This window comes from Lethenteron reissneri, chromosome 28 (genome assembly GCF_015708825.2).
Source record: "Lethenteron reissneri isolate LAM-NWPU_2019-01 chromosome 28, ASM1570882v1, whole genome shotgun sequence".
Classification (NCBI taxonomy): domain Eukaryota; kingdom Metazoa; phylum Chordata; class Hyperoartia; order Petromyzontiformes; family Petromyzontidae; genus Lethenteron; species Lethenteron reissneri.
Window position 1 is genome coordinate 11,702,191 of NC_083806.1, and position 27,750 is coordinate 11,729,940.

The following is a 27,750-nucleotide window of genomic DNA, read 5'->3' on the forward strand; positions in this document are numbered from 1 at the left end:
GGATCATGAGAAACTTTTTTATGTTGCTGAAACGCGCTCAGAGCGCCGTCATCCAAGCACGTGAACGCTCACCAACAATGAGAACGCGAATATTGTAAACAATTCGACAATATATACATATACGATATTGATTCGAAGCTTTCGTGACCGCAGGAACCCATACTCTTTGCTTCATTTCGGCAAAGTCACGGAGGTAGAAAAATAATAATCGATCACGACGTTTCAATCGATCACGTCGTGATCGATTATACTTTTTCTACGTGACTTTACCGAAAGAACCAAAGAGTATACATATACACACACTTACCATTGCGTTTAACCAGGCGAGGAGAGCTTGACAGCCCCCAGGTCATATTTAGATAGAGCCTCATAGATATTTAAACTAAACTATGTTGTTAATCTTCTTGGTTCTTTCGGTAAAAGGGAAATAATAAAATAACAAAAATTTAACATAATCAAATACAATTCTCACGACTTTTCGGCCACAACGCAAGCAGCCGTCCTCGGGTGATTAATTCCAGCAGGTGATGATGCCCAACGAGATGCGATTCGTCCCGAGAAGCGACCGGCGGCTCTCGCTCGCGGCCACGGCAGACGAAACACACAAATAGAATTTAGTTTGCAATGGGCACAGGAACTTAACCTCGTGGCGCTGTGAGAAATCGACAAGCCGGGAGTGCGACCACCAAATAAACAATTCGACTTGGACCGAATTGTTTATTTTTAGAAAGTAAATCAGCAAGTTCAGCACGGGCACGTCAGTTACAACTCACTTTGTTTCATAAACACCGCTGTGTTGATGAACATCGTTGTTTTTTTACGATTGAGAAGCGAAGGAGTGCAGTGAAGGTTAAGCACCACCGATATAGCCCGAACCATCAAACTAAATCATTGTTAAATACATCCAGGGGCGTCCAATGGGGAGGGGTGGGAGATTGAGGGGGGGGGGGGGAATTGCGGCCCCCCAAAGCGCAGGGCCCGGGGCGGTCGCCCCGATTGGTCGTTACTCGTCGGGACGCCTCTGAATTTTGTACAGCAACAACAGCAACAACAACAGCAACAACAACAGCAACAACAACAGCAACAACAGCAACAACATTCTCACCACGCCGGTCACACACAACATCAGCAGCAGCAGCACACACCATACACACCATACACACACACCAGTACTAACACACACACCAGTACTAACACACACACACCAGTACTAACACACACACCAGTACTAACACACGCACACATTAAAATCAAACTATGATAATATTTATTTGTTTATTTTACCAGCTAAGGACCACCCGTATCACGTAGCTGTAGTTTTTCACCTAGAAGCGACCTGGCCTCTACCAATGATGGCTGCTACACGAAGCCGCTTACACTGAATTTCGATTTAAAGCTTTCGTGACTGCAGGGATTAATCTTCTTGGTTCTTTCGGTAAAGTCACGTAGAAGGGAAGTAATACAATAATAAAAATAAAACATAATAAAATAATTCTTATTATGTTTTATTTTTATTATTGTATTACTCCCGCTTACACTGGTCAACACACTTTTTCTGGCATAAGGTATTCCAACGGTTTTAAGGTAATTTTGGGGTGCTGATTCCAAATCTAGCATCAGTTTTTGTCTATCACATCAGGGGTTTGAGATATCAAATATTGCATTTTCAAATTAAAGCTACAGAAGAAAAATGTTAAATAGATGCGGATATCTACATGAAATGATATTATAAACACACTATCCTAAAAATACAGCACCACATTTTAACACTAAAGCAGTCACTGACTCGCAACAACTTGCAATCATAAGTGACAGAGTTAATTTCGGGTAAAATCAATGAAAATGGGCTATGCCGATAGCATAAAAATGAGATGTGATAGAGCAAATCTGAGATGTGCATTGTGTGTACTGTGTGTGTGCTGTGTGTGTACTGTGTGGGTACTGTATGTGTGTGTCTGTGTGTGTACTGTATGTGTACTGTGTGTGTACTGTATGTGTGTGTCTGTGTGTGTACTGTATGTGTACTGTGTGTGTACTGTATGTGTACTGTGTGTGTGTACTGTGTGTGTGTGTCTGTGTGTGTACTGTATGTGTACTGTATGTGTACTGTGTGTGTGTACTGTGTGTGTACTGTGTGCGGAGCGGTGGTGCAGCGGTTAGCGCTACGCTGCGCTACGAACCCAGCGACCCGAGTTCGATTCCCACTGACGGCCAACACCGGTGACGATTATCTGAACCGGTCCTGGGCCTCCCCTAGGTCGACTCAGCCTCAAATGAGTACCTGGTGCGGTGTGTAGTAAACATCGTCACTGGGGAGACAAAGGTGGCCGGGCGTGGTGATGACCACCCACCCTCTATGAAGGCCGTGTCGGCCTTCACAGGTTCTCGCTAACAGCACTTGCCCCAACAGTCTGTTAAGGCTACACGGGGGATCTTTGCTCGTACTTTACATCGTCAGCCATGGTCAATCCACTGCTGGATGAACGCCACCACCACGACCACGATGATCGCGCGATGCCGTTCATCCTCCAAACCTCGAGCAGCAGCGACTCTGCTATGTCACACACACACATGTAACACACACATGTAACATACACGTAACACACACACACATAATAATAATAATAGTACAATTTGTAACGCGCGCAAATTTGCAGACGTAGTGGCCGCAACTCAGAGGCGCACACACGTGTCACACACACACGTAACACACACACATGTAGCACACACACACACACATGTAACACACACACACACGTAACACACACGTGTCACACACACACACACATGTAACACACATGTAACACACAAACACGTAACACACACGCGTAACACACACAAACACACGTTACACTAACACACACACGCGTAACACACACACACACGTAACACACACACACGTAACACACACACATGTAACACACGCGCAGACACGCGCGTGTGAATGTGATAGATGTTGCAGAATGTGATGGATGTAGCAGAATGTGATGGATGTAGCAGAATGTGATGGATGTTGCAGAATGTGTTGTCTAACGTGTTGCGTGTGGTGCGTGGGGGGGGATGGTCGTGGAGCGGGTTACGAACGCAGCCACTGCGCCAACTCGCTGCGTTTTAGCCACCCGGCGCTCCGCTCGTTGTTGTGAGCGTCGCTCCTCTGCGCTCCGTCGCTGTTGTTGTTGGACGTAGACTGCCTCCAACTGCCCAGTAGCCTCGAGGTGCACCTAGCCTGGCACTAGCCCGGTAGCGTCCTTCACGAACCTCCTCCACGGAGGCCGACCTTGACACCGCTGGTAGTTCGATTCCCGCTCACGGCCAACACCACCAGTGACGATTATCTGAACCGGTCCAGGGCCTCCCCTAGGTCGACTCAGCCTTAAATGAGTACCTGGTGCGGTGTGTAGTAAACATCGCCACTGGGGAGACAAAGGCGGCCCGGCGTGGTGTTGGCCACCCACCCTCTTGCGTGCCGTGCCGGCCTTCATAGGTGCTGCTCGCTAACAGCACTTGCCTCAAAACGTATGTTAAGGCTATACGGGGGATCTTTGTCTTGTGTATGTGTGGACCGAACATATACAATCATGACACAGAGGGTTATTATATTGTCGATAACAAATCACACATCGGACAATTACATTTGTTCGAACAAATAATCAAACTGACTGCCAGTAAACATTAATGCACGATGCATGAAAATTCGAGATATTGACTACCTCGCCTGGTGTGTAGGAGGCCGTGGGTTCGATCCCGACCCTGACGCCTGCTGCTGTATATGTGGGGTTTGCGTCTCTCTCTCTCATCATCATCACGGTGGCTAGGATATGTTGACTACCTCGCCTGGTCTACAGGAGGTCGTGGGTTCGATCCCGACCCTGATGCTTGCTGCTGCTGTATATTTGGAGTCTGCGTGTCTCTCTCTCTCCCCGTGGTCGAGTGGATTTTTCTCCGGGTCCTCCGGTTTTTCCGCTCCACGTTTAGAATCAACGTCACCACCACGCGTTTCGAGTGTTTGTCTGCTGCTATAATCTTCCACGCGATGGCGAATCGCCTCGCTGAGTAATCATTTGTGGCCAGATCGCTTCTGCAACAGATCTATACTGTATCTCTCAGTGGGTATTATATCGGTCCTCTACATAGACAAAATCCACTCACATATAGCCTGAACAGATTGTTAGGGCAAGTGCTGTTAGCGAGCAGCACCTATGAAGGCCGGCACGGAACACACCCGGCCGCCTTTGTCTCCCCAGTGGCGATGTTTACTACACACCGCACCAGGTACTCATTTGAGGCTGAGTCGACATAGGGGAGGCCCAGGACCGGTTCAGATAATCGTCACCGCTGTTGCTGGCCGTCAGTGGGAATCGAACCCGGGTCGCCGGGTTCGTAGCGCAGCGCTAACCGCCACACTACAGCACCCCACAATGTAAATACGTGTACACGAGACACTGCATCACGTCATGTGCACGCACTATGTGTGAAATATACCTGCAATATACCTTGCAAAGCGTGTACACACATATATGTACGTCCAATTACGCACGCATGCATAGGGCCTACGCATGCGTGTGTTAATACTGGTCCATGAGTACTATGAATGCAAACTCACGAATGTGATATTCATGCATTTGGCCACACGTGCGGGTTTGGGGAAGCTTTTGTGTTCATATTTAAATATTAAAAGAACGTAAAATAAATGCGACGCCGAAAACACAAACACTTAACGCTCGGTCCACACTTGTATGTGTATACAAATACGGCGTGGATGTACTGGAGCCCGTCGCGTTAATGTGGAATTTCCACGGTCGTCCGTTTAAGCAGGGGTGTGAGGAGCGGTGGCGCAGCGGTTAGGGCGTTGTGCTCCGAGCCTGACCCACCCGAGTTCGATTCCCGCTCACGGCCACCAGCACCGATGACGATTATAGAAACCGGTCCTGAGCCTCCCTTAGGTCGACTCAGCCTGAAGTGAGTACCTGGCGCGGTGTGTAAAACATCATTACTGGGGAGACAAAGGCGGCCGGGCGTGGTGCTGGCCACCCACCCCCTCGTGTGCCGTGCGGCCCATATAGGCGCTACTCGCTAACAGCACTTGCCCCAACAGTCTGTGAAGGCTACACGGGGGATCTTTGTTTGTCTCATGGTGAGCGGTGGCGCCGTGCTTAGCGCACTGCCCTAGAAGCACTTGCAGGGGCCCCGGGTTTTGAGGAACACGAAATTGTGAACTAATTTCGAAGTTTTAAGCAACACTTTATACACGTGTCATATTTGTGTATATACATGTGTGTGTGTGTGAATCTTAATTTGAGGTCCGATTTGTAAAATGATTCAATTTAAAATAACAGAATGTTGGGTCTGTAAATATTGGGGAGATCCAATATGAACATGCGGACACGTTCACAGTCAGAGTCGTGATTCAGACTGGAGGAATCCGATGAGCTATGAAGCTCTTTCACAGATATCCATTCATACAAATATCCCCCGTGTAGCCTCAACAGTATGTTGGGGCAAGTGCTGTTAGCGAGTAGCACCTATGAATGTTCCAACGGACCACGAAGGGGTGGGTGGCCAGCACCACGCCCTTCCGCCTTTGTCTCCCCAGTGCTGATATTTTACACACTGCACCAGGTACTCATTTAAGGCCAAGTCGACCTAGGTGAGGCCCAAATCTTCACCACTGGTAGCGAGTGACAATCGAATTCCAGTCGCCCGGTTCGTAGCGCGTCGAACTCACCGCTGCGCCACCGCTCCCCACATTTAAACATTGTTACATTGATACACAAAGACAAAGATCCCCCGTGTAGTCTTAACAGACTGTAGGGGCAAGTGCTGTTAACGAGCACCTATGAAGGCCGGGACGACACGCGAGGGGGTGGGTGGCCAGCACCACGCCTGGCCGCCTTTGTCTCCCCAGTGGCGATGTTTACTACACACGGCTACACCAGGTACTCATTTGAGGCTGAGTCGACCTAGGGGAGGCCCAGGACCAGTTCAGATAATCGTCACCGGTGTTGTGAGCCGTGAGCGGGAATCTAACTCGGGTCCTTGGGTTTGTAGTGCAGCGTAGCGCTAACCGCTGCACCACCGCTCCCCGAATTAGTGGATTAAGATCCTCACTCTCGTGCGTTTACGTGCTCTGTATATTTTACCGGTGTATATTTTACCGGTGTATATTTTACCGGTGTATATTTTATCGGTGTATATTTTACCGGTGTATATTTTATCGGTGTATATTTTATCGGTGTATATTTTACCGGTGTATATTTTATCGGTGTATATTTTATCGGTGTATATTTTACCGGTGTATATTTTACCGGTGTATATTTTACCGGTGTATATTTTATCGGTGTATATTTTACCGGTGTATATTTTATCGGTGTATATTTTATTGGTGTATATTTTACCGGTGTATAATTTATCGGTGTATATTTTATCGGTGTATATTTTACCGGTGTATATTTTATCGGTGTACATTTTACCGGTATATATTTTACCGGTGTATATTTTATCGGTGTACATTTTACCGGTGTATATTTTATCGGTGTATATTTTATCGGTGTACATTTTACCGGTGTATATTTTACCGGTGTATATTTTATCGGTGTACATTTTACCGGTGTATATTTTACCGGTGTATATTTTATCGGTGTACATTTTACCGGTGTATATTTTATCGGTGTATATTTTATCGGTGTACATTTTACCATTGTATATTTTACCGGTGTATATTTTACCAGTGTACATTTTATCCGTGTATATTTTATAGGTGTATATTTTACCGGTGTATATTTTATCGGTGTATATTTTACCGGTTCATATTTTACTGGTGTATATTTTACCGGTGTATATTTTATCCGTGTATATTTTACCGGTGTATATTTTATCAGTGTATATTTTATCGGTGTACATTTTACCGGTGTACATTTTATCCGTGTATATTTTATCGGTGTATATTTTACCGGTGTATATTTTACCGGTGTATATTTTACCCGTGTATATTTTACCGGTGTATATTTTATCAGTGTATATTTTACCGGTGTATATTTTATCGGTGTATATTTTATCGGTGTATATTTTACCGGTGTATATTTTATCGGTGTATATTTTATCGGTGTATATTATACCGGTATATATTTTACCGGTGTATATTTTACCGGTGTATATTTTATCGGTGTATATTTTACCGGTGTATATTTTATCGGTGTATATTTTATTGGTGTATATTTTACCGGTGTATAATTTATCGGTGTATATTTTATCGGTGTATATTTTACCGGTGTATATTTTATCGGTGTACATTTTACCGGTATATATTTTACCGGTGTATATTTTATCAGTGTACATTTTACCGGTGTATATTTTATCGGTGTATATTTTATCGGTGTACATTTTACCGGTGTATATTTTACCGGTGTATATTTTATCGGTGTACATTTTACCGGTGTATATTTTACCGGTGTATATTTTATCGGTGTACATTTTACCGATGTATATTTTATCGGTGTATATTTTATCGGTGTACATTTTACCATTGTATATTTTACCGGTGTATATTTTACCAGTGTACATTTTATCCGTGTATATTTTATAGGTGTATATTTTACCGGTGTATATTTTATCGGTGTATATTTTACCGGTTCATATTTTACTGGTGTATATTTTACCGGTGTATATTTTATCCGTGTATATTTTACCGGTGTATATTTTATCAGTGTATATTTTATCGGTGTACATTTTACCGGTGTACATTTTATCCGTGTATATTTTATCGGTGTATATTTTACCGGTGTATATTTTACCGGTGTATATTTTACCCGTGTATATTTTACCGGTGTATATTTTATCAGTGTATATTTTACCGGTGTATATTTTACCGGTGTACATTTTACTGGTGTATATTTTACCGGTGTATATTTTACCAGTGTACATTTTACCGGTGTATATTTTACCGGTGTATATTTTATCGGTGTATATTTTACCGGTGTACATTTTACCGGTGTATATTTTACCGGTGTATATTTTACCGGTGTACATTTTACTGGTGTATATTTTACCAGTGTATATTTTACCGGTGTACATTTTACTGGTGCATATTTTACCGGTGTATATTTTATCGGTGTATATTTTACCGGTGTACATTTTACCGGTGTATATTTTACCGGTGTATATTTTACCAGTGTATATTTTACCGGTGTACATTTTACTGGTGTATATTTTACCAGTGTATATTTTACTGGTGTATATTTTACCGGTGTATATTTTACCGGTGTATATTTTATCAGTGTATATTTTATCGGTGTACATTTTACCGGTGTACATTTTATCCGTGTATATTTTATCGGTGTATATTTTACCGGTGTATATTTTACCGGTGTATATTTTACCAGTGTACATTTTACCGGTGTACATTTTACTGGTGTATATTTTATCGGTGTACATTTTATCGGTGTACATTTTAATGGTGTACATTTTAATGGTGTACATTTTAATGGTGTACATTTTACCAGTGTACATTTTACCGGTGTACATTTTACCGGTGTATATTTTACCGGTGTATATTTTACCGGTGTATATTTTCTCGGTGTATATTTTACCGGTGTATATTTTACCAGTGGATATTTTATTGGTGTACATTTTACCGGTGTACATTTTACCGGTGTATATTTTATCGATGTACATTTTACCGGTGTACATTTTACCGGTGTATATTTTATCAGTGTATATTTTATCAGTGTATATTTTATCAGTGTATATGTCTATTTGTCCGTCTGTTTCATGTTGCTGGCCCACGTGACTCTCGGCACACGCCACTTTTTCCTGCAGTCACTTTGAGTTGTCAGCCAGAGGTTACAAACAAAATCATCTTGAAATTCACGCGTAATTGATTCGTCAGTTTAATGCGTAGAGGCTTTCGCGACCACTTTTGTCCATAATAGCAGTTCTTAGGGGGTTAGATCGCGTAAATATAAATGTGTCGTTAAACCCGCCACCACCCGACACAGCCAGTCGGTAAGGTTTGTCACAACACGTACCAACTAGTTTGAAGTTTCATTTATTAGGCATAGCCCTGTGAGCCATGCGGCTCTTGAGTCGGGTGCAACCGCAACAAACAAAATATGAACAGAGAACATCTTAAAGCGACGACGCACAACAGAAACATCCTGGATAAACCAGCAAATCTTCCAGAAGTAAAAACCCACCGTATTACAACGTTGTGTGCAAAAAAATCCCAGTGTGATGCAAGTCAAACAATAACAACCATAAGACAAGTTAGATTTAAGTTATCAGGCCAACTCCGCACTTGCTACTTCAGCTCACCGGTTGCGTGTTTACAAGTCGAGTGCCGTGACATTTCGCCGCTAATTACAACCAGCACCTTCTGTTTACGTGACAACCCTTAATAATTGTGCCGTGTCGGCCGGTGGCGAGTTTAGCGACGCGTTTATGTTTACGCGATATGACCCCAAAAAAACTCTCTATTGTGTAAAATGTATTCATCTATTTGTCCGATCTCACGCGACTCGAGTTTGCAGCTGGAACTTTCCGACGGGACCGACTCTTAAACGCGACATCACATTTCCAAATTCCACTCGCTGTGCTGTACCCGTGATTCTTGGACTCCCCAATGCAGCTGTGTAGCAACAGAAGTCTATACTCTTTGGTTTTTTCGGTAAAGTCACGTAGGTAAAAAATAAAATAAAAGAAATGAAAACAACTAAATTCAATCACGACGTTTCGGGCACAATACAAGCGCCCTTCTTCAGGTGCGGACAACGTAGCGAAAGGATAACCGCTTAAGTGAGTCTATATATATTCATTGTAAATGTGAGTACTGTGACGAGACGGCTACCGGCCCAGTAGCGCGCATAGCAAGTACACAATGCTTGTTGCATCTCTGTGTGCATCTCTGTGTGCATCTCTGTGTGTATCTCGCTGTGTAGTACCCGCGTGTGTATCTCTGTGTGTATCTCGCTGTGTAGTACCCGCGTGTGTATCTCTGTGTGTATCTCGCTGTGTATCTCGCTGTGTACTACCCGCGTGTGTATCTCTGTGTGCATCTCTGAGTGTATCTCTGTGTGTATCTCTCGCTGTGTAGTACCCGCGTGTGTATCTCTGTGTGTATCTTGCTGTGTACTACCCGTGTGTGTATCTCTGTGTGTATCTCGCTGTTTACTACCCGCGTGTGCATCTCTGTGTGTATCTCGCTGTTTACTACCCGCGTGTGTATCTCTGTGTGTATCTCGCTGTGTACTACCCGCGTGTGTATCTCTGTGTGTATCTCGCTGTGTACTACCCGCGTGTGTATCTCTGTGTGTATCTCGCTGTTTACTACCCGCGTGTGTATCTCTGTGTGTATCTCGCTGTGTACTACCCGTGTGTGTATCTCTGTGTGTATCTCGCTGTGTAGTACCCGTGTGTGTATCTCTATGTGTATCTCGCTGTGTACTACCCGCGTGTGTATCTCTGTGTGTATCTCGCTGTGTAGTACCCGTGTGTGCATCTCTGTGTGTATCTCGCTGTGTACTACCCGCGTGTGTATCTCTGTGTGTATCTCGCTGTGTACTACCCGCGTGTGTATCTCTGAGTGTATCTCTGTGTGTATCTCGCTGTGTAGTACCCGTGTGTGTATCTCTGTGTGTATCTCGCTGTGTACTACCCGTGTGTGCATCTCTGTGTGTATCTCTGTGTGTATCTCGCTGTGTAGTACCCGTGTGTGTATCTCTGTGTGTATCTCTGTGTGTATCTCTGTGTGTATCTCGCTGTGTACTACCCGCGTGTGTATCTCTGTGTGTATCTCGCTGTGTACTACCCGTGTGTGTATCTCTGTGTGTATCTCTGTGTGTATCTCGATGTGTACTACCCGCGTGTGTATCTCTGTGTGTATCTCGCTGTGTACTACCCGTGTGTGTATCTCTGTGTGTATCTCGCTGTGTACTACCCGTGTGTGTATCTCTGTGTGTATCTCTGTGTGTATCTCGCTGTGTACTACCCGCGTGTGTATCTCTGTGTGTATCTCGCTGTGTACTACCCGTGTGTGTATCTCTGTGTGTATCTCTGTGTGTATCTCGATGTGTACTACCCGCGTGTGTATCTCTGAGTGTATCTCTGTGTGTATCTCGCTGTGTACTACCCGTGTGTGTATCTCTGTGTGTATCTCGCTGTGTAGTACCCGTGTGTGTATCTCTGTGTGTATCTCGCTGTGTAGTACCCGTGTGTGCATCTCTGTGTGTATCTCGCTGTGTACTACCCGTGTGTGTATCTCTGTGTGTATATCGCTGTGTACTACCCGTGTGTGTATCTCTGTGTGTATCTCTGTGTGTATCTCGCTGTGTACTACCCGCGTGTGTATCTCTGTGTGTATCTCGCTGTGTACTACCCGTGTGTGTATCTCTGTGTGTATCTCTGTGTGTATCTCGATGTGTACTACCCGCGTGTGTATCTCTGAGTGTATCTCTGTGTGTATCTCGCTGTGTACTACCCGTGTGTGTATCTCTGTGTGTATCTCGCTGTGTAGTACCCGTGTGTGTATCTCTGTGTGTATCTCGCTGTGTAGTACCCGTGTGTGCATCTCTGTGTGTATCTCGCTGTGTAGTACCCGCGTGTGTATCTCTGTGTGTATCTCTGTGTGCATCTCTGTGTGCATCTCGATGTGTAGTACCCGTGTGTGTATCTCTGTGTGTATCTCGATGTGTACTACCCGTGTGTGTATCTCTGTGTGTATCTCGCTGTGTAGTACCCGCGTGTGTATCTCTGTGTGTATCTCGCTGTGTAGTACCCGCGTGTGTATTTCTGTGTGTATCTCTGTGTGTATCTCTGTGTGTATCTCGCTGTGTAGTACCCGCGTGTGTATCTCTGTGTGTATCTCGCTGTGTACTACCCGTGTGTGTATCTCTGTGTGTATCTCTGTGTGTATCTCTGTGTGTATCTCGCTGTGTACTACCCGCGTGTGTATTTCTGTGTGTATCTCTGTGTATCTCTGTGTGTATCTCGCTGTGTAGTACCCGTGTGTGTATCTCTGTGTGTATCTCGCTGTGTAGTACCCGTGTGTGTATCTCTGTGTGTATCTCGCTGTGTACTACCCGTGTGTGCATCTCTGTGTGTATCTCTGTGTGTATCTCGCTGTGTAGTACCCGTGTGTGTATCTCTGTGTGTATCTCTGTGTGTATCTCGCTGTGTACTACCCGCGTGTGCATCTCTGTGTGTATCTCGCTGTGTATCTCGCTGTGTAGTACCCGTGTGTGTATCTCTGTGTGTATCTCGCTGTGTAGTACCCGTGTGTGTATCTCTGTGTGTATCTCGCTGTGTAGTACCCGCGTGTGTATCTCTGTGTGTATCTCGCTGTGTAGTACCCGCGTGTGTATATCTGCGTTGTCTCTCTGTGTGAGTCAGTACACACTCCGTACACACAGTCCACACACAGTCCACACAGAGTACACACACAGTGCACACACAGCACACATGCCACACAGTACACACAACACACACAGCACACATGACACACAGTACACACAGTACACAAAACAGCACACACACAGGACAGTACACAATGTTGCCCCACGTCAAACCGAGCGAATGTCTGGGCCGCAGTCGCGTGGACCGATCCCGCACCGAGAGAGGGAATCCTGCCCAGGGTTAAGTCTCGGGGCGTTTGACGTTGACTCTCGCTGAGAACTCCCGCACGTTGTTATTGTTGTGTTTTTGTTTGTTTTTTCTTAAAATGTTTCTGTTCAGCTCACTTCACCACGCCGGTTCAGATCTCATCACAGGCCGCCGGTGTTAAACCACGGCACGGGAATCGAACCGGGGCCGTCGCGTTTTATAGCGTCATGAGCGAATATTATGCATTATCATCATTAAATCATCATCATCATTAAATCATCATCATCATTAAATCACTATCATCATAATTCAATCACCATCATCATCATTAAATCATCCTCATTATTAAATCGCCATCATCATAATTAAATCATCATCATTAAATCATCATCATTAAACCATCATCATCATTAACTCACCATCATCATCATGAAATCATCATCATTAAATCACAATCATCATCATTAAATCATCATCATTAAATCACCATCATCATCATGATTTAACAATGAGAATCCTAGGATGGGATGAGCATTATAAATCTGAATTATTATCCTTAACGTTATTAACATTGCACGAGAGTCAACCCCTTTAAAAAATGTATGTCACGTATTGTCCTACATCCCTGTGGTCCTAAATGTCACTCGGAACGGAATACTTTGCACGTTATCATCGAAATTAATTTGCATAATTTCCCTGATGTGATGCAATGTACAATATACCGGTGGGGCAAGGCGAGGCGGGGCTGGTTGACCATACTTCACCACGCTGGTCAATGCGGACAGACGGGGGAGAGCCCCTCACGTGGCAGCGGGCTGAGTTCAGAAGGCACTGTGCTAACCGCTGCGCCACCGCTCGCTCTGCCGGTTTAACACAGTCGAGATCTTTGTAGAGTCTCCATCATCCCTGATGTTGACTACCTCGCCTGGTGTGCAGGAGGTCGCGGGTTCGATCCCGACCCTGACGCCTGCTGCTGCTGTATATTTGGAGTTTGCGTCTCTCTCTCATCATCATCATCACGGTGACTAGGAGATGTTAACTACCTCGCCTGGTGTGTAGGAGGTCGCGGGTTCGATCCCGACCCTGACGCCTGCTGCTGCTGTATATTTGGAGTTTGCGTCTCTCTCATCATCATCATCATCACGGTGGCTAGGAGATGTTAACTACCTCGCCTGGTATGTAGGAGGTCGCGGGTTCGATCCCGACCCTGACGCCTGCTGCTGCTGTATATTTGGAGTTTGCGTCTCTCTCTCATCATCATCATCATCACGGTGACTAGGAGATGTTAACTACCTCGCCTGGTATGTAGGAGGTCGCGGGTTCGATCCCGACCCTGACGCCTGCTGCTGTATATGTGTAGTTTGCGTCTCTCTCTCATCATCATCATCATCACGGTGGCTAGGAGATGTTAACTACCTCGCCTGGTATGTAGGAGGTCGCGGGTTCGATCCCGACCCTGACGCCTGCTGCTGTATATGTGTAGTTTGCGTATTTCTCTCATCATCATCATCATCACGGTGGCTAGGAGATGTTAACTACCTCGCCTGGTATGTAGGAGGTCGCGGGTTCGATCCCGACCCTGACGCCTGCTGCTGCTGTATATTTGGAGTTTGCGTCTCTCTCATCATCACGGTGACTAGGAGATGTTGACTACCTCGCCTGGTGTGCAGGAGGTCACGGGTTCGATCCCGACCCTGACGCCTGCTGCTGCTGTATATTTGGAGTTTGCGTGTCTCTCTCTCTCTCCCCGTGGTCGCGTGGATTTGTCTCCGGGTCCTCCGGTTTCTCCCTCCACATTTAGAATCAACATCACCACGCGTTTAGAGTGTTTGGCTGTTACTATAAATGCCCATGTAATGATGATAAGCCGATATTTCGTTGAGCTCTCATTTGTGGTGAGGTCGCTTCTGAAAAAGAGTATAATATCCAAGATGTACGTTGAATTTCTTTCGCACCGTACGTAACCACCCGTGGCTAATCGGCGGTGCGGGGGAAGGACTACAACCTAAATACGACAAAAGTAGTTCTCATGGAATGAGTTTTTCAATCGAGATTTAAAAGTGCAGAGCTTCCTAAACATCGGAGAGGGGACACCTGTGGGAAAAAAGAGCTTCATAGCTCATCGGATTTTTCCAGGACGAACACAGCTTCTGATATGAATACCAGGGTTGTTTTTTTCGGTACAGTCACGTAGGTAGAAATAAAATAATATTTTATTTTACATCACTTTATTTCTACCTACGTGACTTTACCGAACGAACCAAAGAGTATGGATTCCTGCAGCCACGAAAGCTTCAAATCAAGATTGATTGAGTTGGTTTCAAGATAGTGGCGATAGAGATCGATAGATGAGAGATGTTCAGAGTGACGGTGGCCACACACAAGTCACGTGGTTTACTGGAGGCTCTGGCTGGTTTCGATAAGAGTATGCGGTGTAGATGAGTTTCATTCATCCCGATAAATAATCTTTCATACAGCGAGAAGCACAAACAACTTTATTGTGAAATATATATATAAACGTTGTCTTAAAACGTTTGTTTAAACTTGTAATTCTTCAGTTAAACCAATGACATATACTTGGACAAGGCACCAAGCAGTTTAACTCGTACAACCGATATAATTTAAACGATCAAACTAAACGAAAGTGAAAATAACATTTGTGGTGCAGCGTTGGCACGAAAACCTCAACACAGCAACACCGTCCCAAAGAGGGGGGGATACATGTTTCAAATAGTCGACGTTTCAGGCAATAGCCCTTCTTCATGGCAGAGCGGTATCATAACGCAAAATGCGCCCTTTATAACACAAAATGCGCATCCCGTTATAACGCAAAATGCGCATCCCGTTATAACGTGGAACGCGCACCCCCGTTATAACGCGGTTTCTGGACGACGAACTACTTTCTTGATCTGCGCGGCTGAGCGGAGGGACACGGTACGCGGAGTGACACAAGCGTAACGCAGCGGCGTGCCCTCGGCTATTTGCCCCGCTGTCTCGGCGCGCGCTGTGCGCAGTAGCAGCATCAGCGCGCGGGTCTCGCCACGATTCGTCGTAATGACATCGTCGTCTTTGGGTCTTTCGGTAAAGTCACGTCGGTAGGTGGAAAAAAAATCACAAAAAAATAACGGCGACCGCTTGTGCTGCGATCGAAACGTCGTAGTTTTTTATTTATTTTCTTTCAACCTATCTACGTGACTTTACCGAAAGACCCCAAGAATATGATGAATCCCTGCAGTCACGAAAGCGTCAAGTACTTACATCACTTAGCGGCAAGTCCTTGCTGCTCAACGCGGAACTCTTCAGGAACGCGTCGACTCCGACTACCGCGGTCAAGGGGGTACGATTGTCGGGTCAGGGTCAGACTTGTGGGGGTCAGGGTCAGGTCAGGGTCAGACTGGTGGGGTCAGGTCAGGGTCAGACTGGTGGGGTCAGGTCAGGGTCAAACTGGTCAGGCTAGGGTCAAGTCAGGGTCAAACTGGTGGGGGTCAGGGTCGGGTCAGGGTCAAACTGGTGGGGTCACAATGAGAGTTGCGTTTTTTGTTTGCATTCCGACCGCAGGTATTGTGGTCAATGCAATCATGACTCCTTGTAAAAAAAGGTGTCAGTTTTGTTGCCACATAAAAGGGTAAAAAAAACAATTATCCACTCACTCTGTAGAACATAGGTAGAACATACAAACTCTACTCACTCACTCTGTAGAACATGGGTAGAACACACAAACTCCACTCACTCTGTAGAACATGGGTAGAACACACAAACTCCATTCACTCTGTAGAACATGGGTAGAACACACAAACTCCACTCACTCTGTAGAACATGGGTAGAACACACAAACCCAACTCACTCACTCTGTAGAACATGGGTAGAACACACAAACCCAACTCACTCACTCTGTAGAACATGGGTAGAACACACAAACTCCACTCACTCACTCTGTAGAACATGGGTAGAACACACAAACTCCACTCACTCTGTAGAACATAGGTAGAACACACAAACCCTACTCACTCTGTAGAACATGGGTAGAACATACAAACTCCACTCACTCACTCTGTAGAACATGGGTAGAACACACAAACTCCACTCACTCTGTAGAACATGGGTAGAACACACAAACCCCACTCACTCTGTAGAACATGGGTAGAACAAACAAACTCCACTCACTCACTCTGTAGAACATGAGTAGAACACACAAACTCCACTCACTCTGTAGAACATGGGTAGAACACACAAACTCCACTCACTCTGTAGAACATGGGTAGAACACACAAACCCCACTCACTCTGTAGAACATGGGTAGAACAAACAAACTCCACTCACTCACTCTGTAGAACATGGGTAGAACACACAAACTCCACTCACTCTGTAGAACATGGGTAGAACACACAAACTCCACTCACTCTGTAGAACATGGGTAGAACACACAAACCCCACTCACTCTGTAGAACATGGGTAGAACATACAAACTCCACTCACTCACTCTGTAGAACATGGGTAGAACACACAAACTCCACTCACTCTGTAGAACATGGGTAGAACACACAAACTCTACTCACTCACTCTGTAGAACATGGGTAGAACACACAAACTCCACTCACTCTGTAGAACATGGGTAGATCACACAAACCCTACTCACTCTGTAGAACATGGGTAGAACATACAAACTCCACTCACTCACTCTGTAGAACATGGGTAGAACACACAAACTCCACTCACTCTGTAGAACATGGGTAGAACACACAAACCCCACTCACTCTGTAGAACATGGGTAGAACACACAAACTCTACTCACTCACTCTGTAGAACATGGGTAGAACACACAAACTCCACTCACTCTGTAGAACATGGGTAGATCACACAAACCCTACTCACTCTGTAGAACATGGGTAGAACATACAAACTCCACTCACTCTCTCTGTAGAACATGGGTAGAACACACAAACTCCACTCACTCTGTAGAACATGGGTAGAACAAACAAACTCCACTCACTCACTCTGTAGAACATGAGTAGAACACACAAACTCCACTCACTCTGTAGAACATGGGTAGAACACACAAACTCCACTCACTCTGTAGAACATGGGTAGAACACACAAACTCCACAGCGAAAGGCGCCAGTGTTGGGATCTGGACCCAGACACCCCGGAGTGAACTCGGGAGCGGTGGTCCAACGTTGAGTCCCGAGTTGGTCCAACCCCTCCAAGCGCGTCGTCCCAACGTTGCCACGTGGTTTACTGGATCCTCGCTGTACAGATATGCAGGCAGGTAGATGGGTAGGTGGGTAAACGGGTGGGTAGGTGGGTAGGTAGGTGGGTGGGTAGGTGAGTGGGTAGCTGGGTAGGTGGGTAGGTAGGTGGGTGGGTAGGTGTGTAGGTATGTGGGTGGCTGGGTGGGTAGGTGGGTGGGTGGGTGTGTATGTAGGTGTGTGGCTGGGTGGGTAGGTGGGTGGGTGGGTGTAGGTAGGTGGGTGGGTGTGTAGGTGGGTGGGTAAGTGTGTGTGTAGGTAGGTGGGTAGGTGTTTAGGTAGGTGGGTGGGTAAGTATGTGTGTGTGTAGGTAGGTGTGTGTGTGTAGGTAGGTGTGTAGGTAGGTGGGTGGGTAAGTGTGTGTGTAGGTTGGTAAGTGTGTGTGTGTGTGTGTAGGTGGGTGGGTGTGTGGGTAGGTGGGTGGGTAAGTGTGTGTGTGTTGTGTAGGTAGGTGGGTGGGTAAGTGTGTGTGTGTGTAGGTAGGTAAGTGTGTGTGTGTAGGTAGGTGTGTGTGTAAGTGTGTGTGGGTGTGTAGGTAAGTGTGTGTGGGTGTGTAGGTAGGTGTGTGTGTGTGTAGGTAGGTATGTGTGTGTATCTAAGCCATGAGCTCAAGAGTCGAGGCTCTCCCCTTTCACCGACCACTGAACCCGTGAGCGCCACGATCCAGGGGGGGGGGGTCCCGGGGTCCTGAGGGAGGGGGGGGGGGTCCGGGGGTTCCCGGGGGGGGCTGCTGAGGCTTCGTGTCCCATCCAACGCCGCGGGGTCACGGGGGGGGGGGGGCAGCGCTGCTGGAGGGAGGGAGGCGAAGCTTTCAAGTTGCCAAGTGAGAGTTAGAGTCGGGGTTGAGGGTCGCGGTGCCTTTGAGCTCGTGCTGTTATTTATTTATTTTACACGCCATTGTCTTAGAGGGGATTAACGGGGGGGGGGGTGAAAGGGGGGGAGGAGGAAGGCTGGGACTCGGGGGGAGTTGTATCGTCAACACCAGTGACGATTATCTGAACCGGTCCTGGGCCTCCCCCTAGGTCGACTCAGCCTCAAACGTGTAGCTGGTGCGATGCGATGTGTACACATCACTGCTGGAGAGACAAAGGCGGTCTGGGTGTGGTGGCGGCCACCCACCCACTCCCTCGTGCGCCGTGTCGGCTCTCACAGGCGCCACGGTGGCCAGGAGATGTTGACTACCTCGCCTGGTGTGCAGGAGGTCGTGGGTTCGATCCCGACCCTGACGCCTGCTGCTGCTGCTGTATAGTTGGAGTCTGCGTGTCTTTCTCTCTCCCCGTGGTCGCGTGGATTTGTCTCCGGGTCCTCCGGGGTTCTCCCTCCCACATTGAGAACCAACACCACCACGCGTTGTGAGTTATTTCGCCGCTGGCTCTACATGTCCACGTGGTGATGATGATGATAATCATCCGCCACTTGGTCCAGCAGCTGTCACCAGTGGTGGCGAGGTCGCTTCTGAGTAAGAGCCACGTAGCAGCTCAGTGGGGCCTGACCTGGTAAAACATTAAAAAATGTTAAATTTTAAATAGTTTCGAGCTGCCCCGTAAAGTAACGCTGAGCACGGTAGCACCCGGCGCTCTGTGCGTGATCCACCAGCCCCGGCTCACCACGCCCGTGTCGCCTTCCTCCGCAGAGCCATGTCGGGCGAGTCGGGGCCAGGGCCTCGCTCCCCCGCGTCTCCCCCAGAGCCCCCCCCTCCCGCCTCGCCCGCCCACAGTCCCGCCCCCACGCCACAGCAGGTGACACTCCTCACCACCTCGCTCACCAACTCGCTCACCAACTCACCAACTCGCTCACCAACTCACCAACTCGCTCACCAACTCACCCGCTCGCTCCCCAACTCGCTCGCCAACTCGCCCGCTCACTCATCAACTCGCTCGCCATTTCACCAACTCGCTCACCAACTCACTCTCTCACTCACCAACTCGCTCACCAACTCACCAACTCGCTCGCCAACTCGCTCGCCAATTCACCCAATCACTCACCAACTCACTCTCTCGTTCACCAACTCGCTCACCAACTCGCTCACCAACTCACCAACTCGCTCGCCAACTCGCTCGCCAATTCACCCAATCACTCACCAACTCACCCGCTCGCTCCCCAACTCACTCACCAACTCACTCACTCACCAACTCGCCCGCTCACTCATCAACTCGCTCACCAACTCACCCACTCACCAACTCACTTACTCGCTCACCAACTTGCTCACCAAACCACCCACTCACTGACAACTCGCTCACCAACTCACTCGCTCACTAACCCACTCGCTCACCAACTCGCTCACCAACTCGCTCACCAACTCGCCCGCTCACTCACCAACTCGCTCACCAACTCACCCGCTCGCTCCCCAACTCGCTCACCAACTCACCCGCTCGCTCACCAACTCGCTCACTCACCCACTCGCTCACCAACTCGCTCACCAACTCGCTCACCAACTCGCCTGCTCACTCACCAACTCGCTCACCAACTCACCCGCTCGCTCCTCAACTCGCTCACCAACTCGCTCACCAACTCACCCGCTCGCTCACCAACTCGCTCACCAACATGCTCACTCACCCACTCACGAACCCACAGAATTGCTCACCGAATCTCCGATACACTCTCATTGTCAGCCATCCACGAAATCACCCACGCATCCACCGACTCACCAAATCACACACGGTCTGACTAACGTTCTCACCAACTCACTCACCTGATTCCCGTCTCACCAGCTCAGTCACTCACCCATCCCCGAACTGTCAAAACCTCGCTCACCTATTCACTCGCTCACTCACCTCACCAACTTACCCATTCACCCACCCACTGAACTTCCCAAAGTAATCACCACTCACCCAATCACTCACCCACCCACCCATCTACTAACTCAACAATGGCACTCACTCGCCAAAGGACTCATGCTGCGTGCAGGTGCAGTGGGGAGCGGTGGTGTAGCGGTTAGCAGCGCACTCCGCTACGAACCTAACGAACCCAAGTTCGATTCCCGCTCACGACCAATAGCAGTGGCGAACATTTTCACCGGTCCTGAGCCTCCCCTAGATCGACTCAGCATCAAATGAGTACCTGGTGCAGTGTGTAGTAAGCATCGTTACTAGGGAGACAAAGGCGGCCGGGCGTGGTGCTGGCCACACCACCGCCTCGTGTGCCGTGCCGGCCTTCATAGGTGCTGTTGCTCGCTAACAGCACTTGCCCCAACAGTCTGCTACAGGCTACACGGGGGATCTTTGTTTTTTTTTATTGTATAGCGTGGGGAGCGGTAGCGTAGCGGTCAGCGCCCTGACCACTAAGCTAACGACTCCGGCCACCGGAGTTCGATTCCCGCTCATGACCAACATCCGAACCGGTCCTGGGCCTCCCCTAAGTCGACTCAGCCTCAAATGAGGCTGAGGGGCGGCCGGGCGTGGCGCTCGCCACCCCACCACGTCGCGTGGCCGTACCGGCCTGCTGCTGCTGCTGCTGCTGCTGCCGCTCGCTCCTCGCGGCACTTGCCCCGGCGGTGTGGTTGAGGCTACCTGGGGGGTCTTTGTCTGTGCAGGGCGGGCTGGAGGGGGCGCGCGTCCACCTGCACGAGAAGGAGCTGTGGGGGCGCTTCCACGACGCAGGCACCGAGATGATCATCACCAAGGCGGGACGGTGAGACCGACGCGACGCGCAAGGCACAACGCAATGTACACACAACGTACACTACACAGTGTACACACAACGCACACTACACAGTGTACACACAACGCACACTACACAATGTACACACAACACACTACACAATGTACACAATGTACACACAACACACACTATAACATGCACGACATAATACACAATATACACACGACGCATTACACAACGCACACTATAAAATGTACACAACACACACACCATATGACGGGAGGCCACGTGGTGTGTGACGGGAGGCCACGTGGTGAGAAACGCTAAAGTGTAATAATGTTCAAACTCGGGGAGAAAACATTGAACGTGGCACTCGCCTCGCGTCGTCACCCCACGCTGCCGTGACGAGTCATCGGTAACGACCAACGTCACTATCTCCGTGTCCCCGTGTCCCCATGCCCCATATTCCATGTCCCCGTGCCCCCGTGTCCCATATCCCCATGTCCCATGTTACATGTCTCCGTGTCCCCGTGTCCCATGTTACATGTCCCCGTGTCTCATGTCCCCGTGTCCCATGTTACATGTCCCATGTTACATGTCCGATGTCCCATGTCCCCGTGTCCGCACGCAGCCGCATGTTCCCGGGCCTAAAGGTGCGTGTGTCGGGCCTGTCCCCGCGCACCAAGTACATCCTGCTCATGGACGTGTGTCCCGCCGACGGCCACCGATACAAGTTCGCAGACAACAAGTGGTGGGTGGGGCTAGTGGGCGAGGGCGGGGCTAGGATGAGGGGGGGGGGCGGGGTTAGCGTACGTCGTCGGTTTTTCTGCCGATTCCGTTCCGTACGTTTGTGTCGTCGCTTGAACGGAGTCGATTCCCAACGGAATCGGAGGTAGCAGGCCACGCGAGAGGCCACGTGGCTCCGCGTGGCGTCGTGTCGGCGCCGGCTACCACAGAGTGGCGGCGGTCGTGTCGCGACAGTTCTCTGCTGTGAGCGCAACGTCTTTAGAAACAGCGGCGCCGCTGCGACGCCTCTCTCGAAAGAAATGAACGCCGAACCCGCGGCCGCGCGTCCCGAGATTCGGCGGCGAGCGGGGAGACCCTCACCCCCTGCGACCTGCTGACGTCTCGGAGCGTCGGACAGCCGTTCATCGCTCTGCGTCGGGTGGCGGGGGGTTTTACGGCAATTCTACCGGCACACGCGCACACGCGAGCGAGCGCGATCTGACCGGCAAAATCAAATTCTTTGGATCCGTAACATTCGGTGGCGACAGCCCCGCGCGCCGTGAACGCCGTCGCCGCTGCCGCTGCTGTCGCTGACTCGTGGCACCTGGTGTGCGGGTGTGGGGCGGGGGGGGCAGGAGTGTGAGCGGCAAGGCCGAGGCGGCGATGCCCGGCCGCCTCTACGTGCACCCCGACTCGCCCGCCCCGGGCGCCCACTGGATGCGCCAACTCGTCTCCTTCCAGAAGCTGAAGCTCACCAACAACCACCTGGACCCGTTCGGACACGTACGCCACACACGCACACCACCACTACGTACAGCACACACACACACACCACCACCACTCCGCCTCCTCCTCTCCCGCATCCTCCCCTCTTCTCACACCTCTCCCACCTCCCCTCCACCTCTCCCACCTCTTCCTCCCAATCTCCTCTCCCACCTCCTTTTCCTCCCCTCCTCCTCTCCCACCTCCTCCTCCCCCTTTCTCTCCCACCTCCTCCTCCTCCCTCCGCCTCCTCCGCTCTCCTTATCTGATTGGCTTGTTTACTCTGTACCTGACTGGTCGAGCTGCCGACTGAGTACTTGAATGGGTAGTTTCTCATTCTGTGATTGGTGGCTGCGTGTTCACATGGTGGCTGATTGTAAGTCATTGGTTGAGAGTTAGTAACTGGTTGGTTGACGCTAAAACTGATGAACAGTCGACGTGCTGCCTATGATCGGTTGATCGTCGATATATTGCTTGAATGTGATTGGTTGACAGTTGATGTGCGTGCTGCTTGTGATTGGTTGACAGTTGGCGTGCTGCTTGTGATCGGTTGATCGTCGATATATTGCTTGAATGTGATTGGTTGACAGTTGATGTGCGTGCTGCTTGTGATTGGTTGACAGTTGGCGTGCTGCTTGTGATTGGTTGACAGTTGACGTGCTGCTTGTGATTGGTTGACAGTTGACGTGCTGCTTGTGATTGGTTGACAGTTGACGTGCTGCTTGTGATTGGTTGACAAGCCGGCGTGCGTGCCGATTGGCTGATTGCGCGTCACAGATCATCCTCAACTCGATGCACAAGTACCAGCCGCGGCTGCACGTGGTGCGTGCCGACGAGGCCAACGGCTTCGGCTCGGGGCGCACCGCCTTCAGCACGCACGCCTTCCCCGAGACAGCTTTCGTCGCCGTCACCTCCTACCAGAACCACCGCGTACGCGCACGCTCACCCACTCACTCGCTCGCTCGCTCCTCACTCGCTCACCCACTCACTCGCTCGCTCGCTCCTCACTCGGCCTCACTCACTTGCTCGCTTTTCACTCACTCACTCACTCGCTCGCTCCTCACTCGCTCACTCACTCACTCGCTCGCTCCTCACTCGCTCACTCACTCGCTCGTCACTCACTCACTCACTCACTCCTCACACACTCACTCACCACTCGCTCACTCACTCACCCACCACTCGCTCACTCACTCACTACTCCTCACTCACCCACCACTCGCTCACTCACTCGCTCCTCACTTACTCGCTCGCTCCTCGCTCACTCACTCACTCACTCCTCACTCACTCACCCACCACTCGCTCACTCACTCACTCGTAGTCCAGTCTCTCTCCGAGTCGTCCTCTCTCTCTCCTCCGTGTTAAACTGACATCATCATCGTCACTATCGTCACCATCGTTACCATCATCACAGCACCTTCCCACTGCACCGTGTCATCACTCTCTGCCCCCCCCTCCCCACACACAACACAGAGGGCACGGACACGTGCAGGAGTGAAGCCGTAGCAATGGCATCGTCAAGTTCCATGCCAGTGCTTGGGGGGGTGGGGGGGTGCCCTGACGCCTCCTCTCCCCGCCACGCTCCCCCCTCTCTCTCTGTGCGTGAGCGGCGAGTTGTGGCGAGCGCCGTGTACGCACGCGAGCCGCGACCTTTTTACTGCGGAGATTTACGCAGAGGTGGACTTGGGGGTCGGGTTCCTTCTCCTCCTGCTGCTGCTCCTGCTGCTGCTGTGGACGGGCTACCGTTGGCCACTGCAGGGGCTGGAGGTTGCCCCCTTCGCTTTATGAGGGCGCGAGGGACTGGCGAGTGTCAGAGCCCCGAGACGATCCTCCTCCCACGCCTGCGGCGTCAGTATTTTTATTTGTTCAATGGGGCTCTTTTTTCAGCCAGCTTGGCTCAGGTTTGGGTCAAATGCGCCGTTGCGCAAGGGGCAAGCACGGCGGCTAGGAGATGTTGACTACCTCGCCTGGTGTGCAGGGGGTCGTGGGTTCAAACCCGACCCTGACGCCTGCTGCTGCTGTATATTTGGAGTTTGCGTGTCTCTCTCTCTCTCATCAACATCACGATGGCTAGGAGATGTTGACTACCTCGCCTGGTGTGCAGGAGGTCGTGGGCTCGATCACGACTCTGACGCCTGCTGCTGTATATTTGGAGTTTGCGTGTCTCTCTCTCTCATCGTCATCATCACGGTGGCTAGGAGATGTTGACTACCTCGCCAGGTGTGCAGGAGGTCGTGGGTTCGATCCCGACTCTGACAACTGCTGTTGTATATTTGGAGTCTGCGTCTCTTTCTCTCTTCCCGTGGTCGCGTGGATTATTTCTCCGGGTCCTCCGGTTTTTCTCCACATTTAGAATCAACATCACCACCATGCGTTTTGAGTGTTTTGCTGCTGCTGAACATGTCAACGTGATGAGCCACTTCCTTGAGTTATCATTTGCGGCAGCCAGGCAGCTTCTGAGAGCTCAGTAGGACCTTACCTGGTAAAATAAAAAAAATAGTTTATAGTTTTTATAGTTTCACTCAGGCAACCGGAGAACAGCAGCAGACTCAGGTCTTTTTCCGTCTTAACTTGTCACTCAAACAGTGAACAATTTTACATAAGTATGCACAAGTACTATTAAGATGAATAACAATACAATTTACTTTAAACTTTTCAATCTAGCCAATGATTTTCTCATGCTTATTTGCGTCTCTCTTCCGGTAACTCAAATCGGGCGATGATTTGAAACACCGCTCAACCAAACTGATCTCCCGAGAGGGGAAACGTCTTGAAATTAAAATGCAGCGCTCTGAGCTCCAGCTCAGAATCAGAATCTTTATTCCGACTTGAGCAGAAGGAGGACTCCATCTCTCTCAGGCCCCCGACTGTCGTTCTCTCTGCCTCTGGCTGCCTGCAGATCACGCAGCTCAAGATTGAGAACAACCCATTCGCCAAGGGCTTCCGTGGCGGGGATGAACTGGAGCTGCAGAGGGTGGCACGGTTACACAGGTAGCAGGTGTGCGTGTGCGGGCGTGTGTCTTCCTGTTCAGCAGGAGCGTCTGAGTGGGGGTGTTTTTTTCTGGAAGACTTTGCTGTTTTTCCCTGGATTTTTCTGTTGCGTGTAGTCACTTTGAGATGTTTCTTGTTCGTGTTTTTGTTTGTTGCGGTTGCACCCGAGTCAAGAGCCGCATGGCTCACAGGGTTATATACCTAATACATGCAACTGAAAAACTGAAACTGAAACAGGTGGTGCATCGGCCACTCATCTCAAACCAGTCGACCCACGGCACCTGGTTCTGCCCCGTGGACTGCCTGCCAGCGGGCGTTCGACACTTCACGTGGCCTTAACGTGCACCTAGCCTGGCACAGGCGCGGTGGTGAAGTCACCGCCACTTGGTGGCGAATGGCGGTTGTTGTTCAGGTGAAAGTTGGCACAGGAAGGGGGCACAGGTGGTGCATCTGCCAGTTATCTCAGTCAGTCCATCGCACCTGGGTCTGTCCCGTGACCTCCTGCCAGCGGGCCTTCGATATTTCAAACGTGGCCTCAAAGTGCACCTGGCCTGGCACGACGTCGTGGTTAACGGGGTTGTTGTGTGTTCAGGTGAGTTTGTGTGTTCAGGTGAGTGTGTGTTCAGGTTGGTGTGTATGTGTGTTCAGGTAAGTTTGTGTGTTCAGGTAAGTGTGTGTTCAGGTGAGTGTGTATGTGTGTTCAGGTGAGTGTGTGTGTTCAGGTGAGTGTGTGTGTGTGCGTATTCAACTGCTGGGAATGATAGTGCAGCGGTTAGGGTTCTGCATTATGAACCCGGCGTCCCGAATTCGATTCCCGCTCATGGCCACCAACACCAGTGACGATTATCCGAACCGCTTCTGGGCCTCCCCTAGGTCGACTCGGCCTCAAATTACACATCTGCACCAGGGGAAACAAAGGCGGCCAGGCGCAGTGTCGGCCACCTTGTGTGTCATAGGTGCTGGCTCACTCACAGCACTTGCCCCAGCAGCCTGTCGAAGGCTACACGGGTGTGGGGACCTTTGTCTGTGTCCGTCCACCCACAGCAAGGAGTGCCCGGTGCTCCCGCGCTCCGTGCTACGGCCCGGGATACCCCGGGACCCGCTCATCTCCCACGTCGTCAACTCGGGTTTCCATGGCGACGAGAGGACACTGGTCCCACCCATCGACGGAGGAGGAGGCGGTGGGATTTACTTCACGGAAGCGATCCCGAGCGGTGAGCGTTTGTGTTGCCGCTGGAATCGCGATTCAATCTCCCGGCGTGGCAGCTGAGGTTTCAAATGACGGCCCGCGGCCACCAACACCACCGGTGACGATTATCCGAACCGCTCCAGGGCCTCCTCCCCGAGGTCGCCTTCGACCTCGAATGAGTACCTGGTGCGGTCTGTGAACATCGTCACTGGGGGAAAGGCGGCCGGGCGTGGTGCTGGCTACCCAACCCCCTCTTGTGCCGTGCCGGCCTTTCTAGGTGCTGCTACTCGCTAACAGCACTTGCCCCAACAGTCTGTTAAGACTATACGGGGATCTTTGTCCTTGTTGGAGTGGGGTAAAGTGTGGGTACTCCCACCAACGTCCGAGATGTCTGGCCGGCGTGGAAGAGTAGCCCCCGATGTACCATCTCTCGTTAGCGGACGCCCTTCCGCCAGCAGTGGCGTGGGTGAGTAGTTGCAGGGCTGCGCCTTTTTCACCATTTCACAATCGTGTGCGGCGCCATGTTGACGGAAATGTGACGACGACGACGACGACGATGATCGCCGTGGGTCACCGACACCCAGATCCTCGCCAGCCTCCCTCGAGCGCCCCGTCCGCTGACATAACGAGCAACGCTCGGCCCACCGC

General features: G+C 49.8%; 1 protein-coding gene across 1 annotated transcript in view; it reads left to right on the forward strand.

Annotated features, from left to right (window-relative positions):
- The window catches only part of TBX4 (T-box transcription factor 4), a 40,674-nt gene that overhangs the window by 6,416 nt on the left and 6,508 nt on the right, over positions 1 to 27,750 (forward strand). Inside the window, exons 3-9 of the mRNA XM_061562115.1 lie at positions 19,471 to 19,576; positions 21,370 to 21,467; positions 22,069 to 22,188; positions 22,799 to 22,946; positions 23,703 to 23,855; positions 25,822 to 25,913; positions 26,958 to 27,127. Coding sequence (XP_061418099.1) covers positions 19,475 to 19,576; positions 21,370 to 21,467; positions 22,069 to 22,188; positions 22,799 to 22,946; positions 23,703 to 23,855; positions 25,822 to 25,913; positions 26,958 to 27,127 — 883 coding nt within the window. The 5' untranslated portion in view covers positions 19,471 to 19,474. The remainder of the gene's footprint in view (positions 1 to 19,470; positions 19,577 to 21,369; positions 21,468 to 22,068; positions 22,189 to 22,798; positions 22,947 to 23,702; positions 23,856 to 25,821; positions 25,914 to 26,957; positions 27,128 to 27,750) is intronic.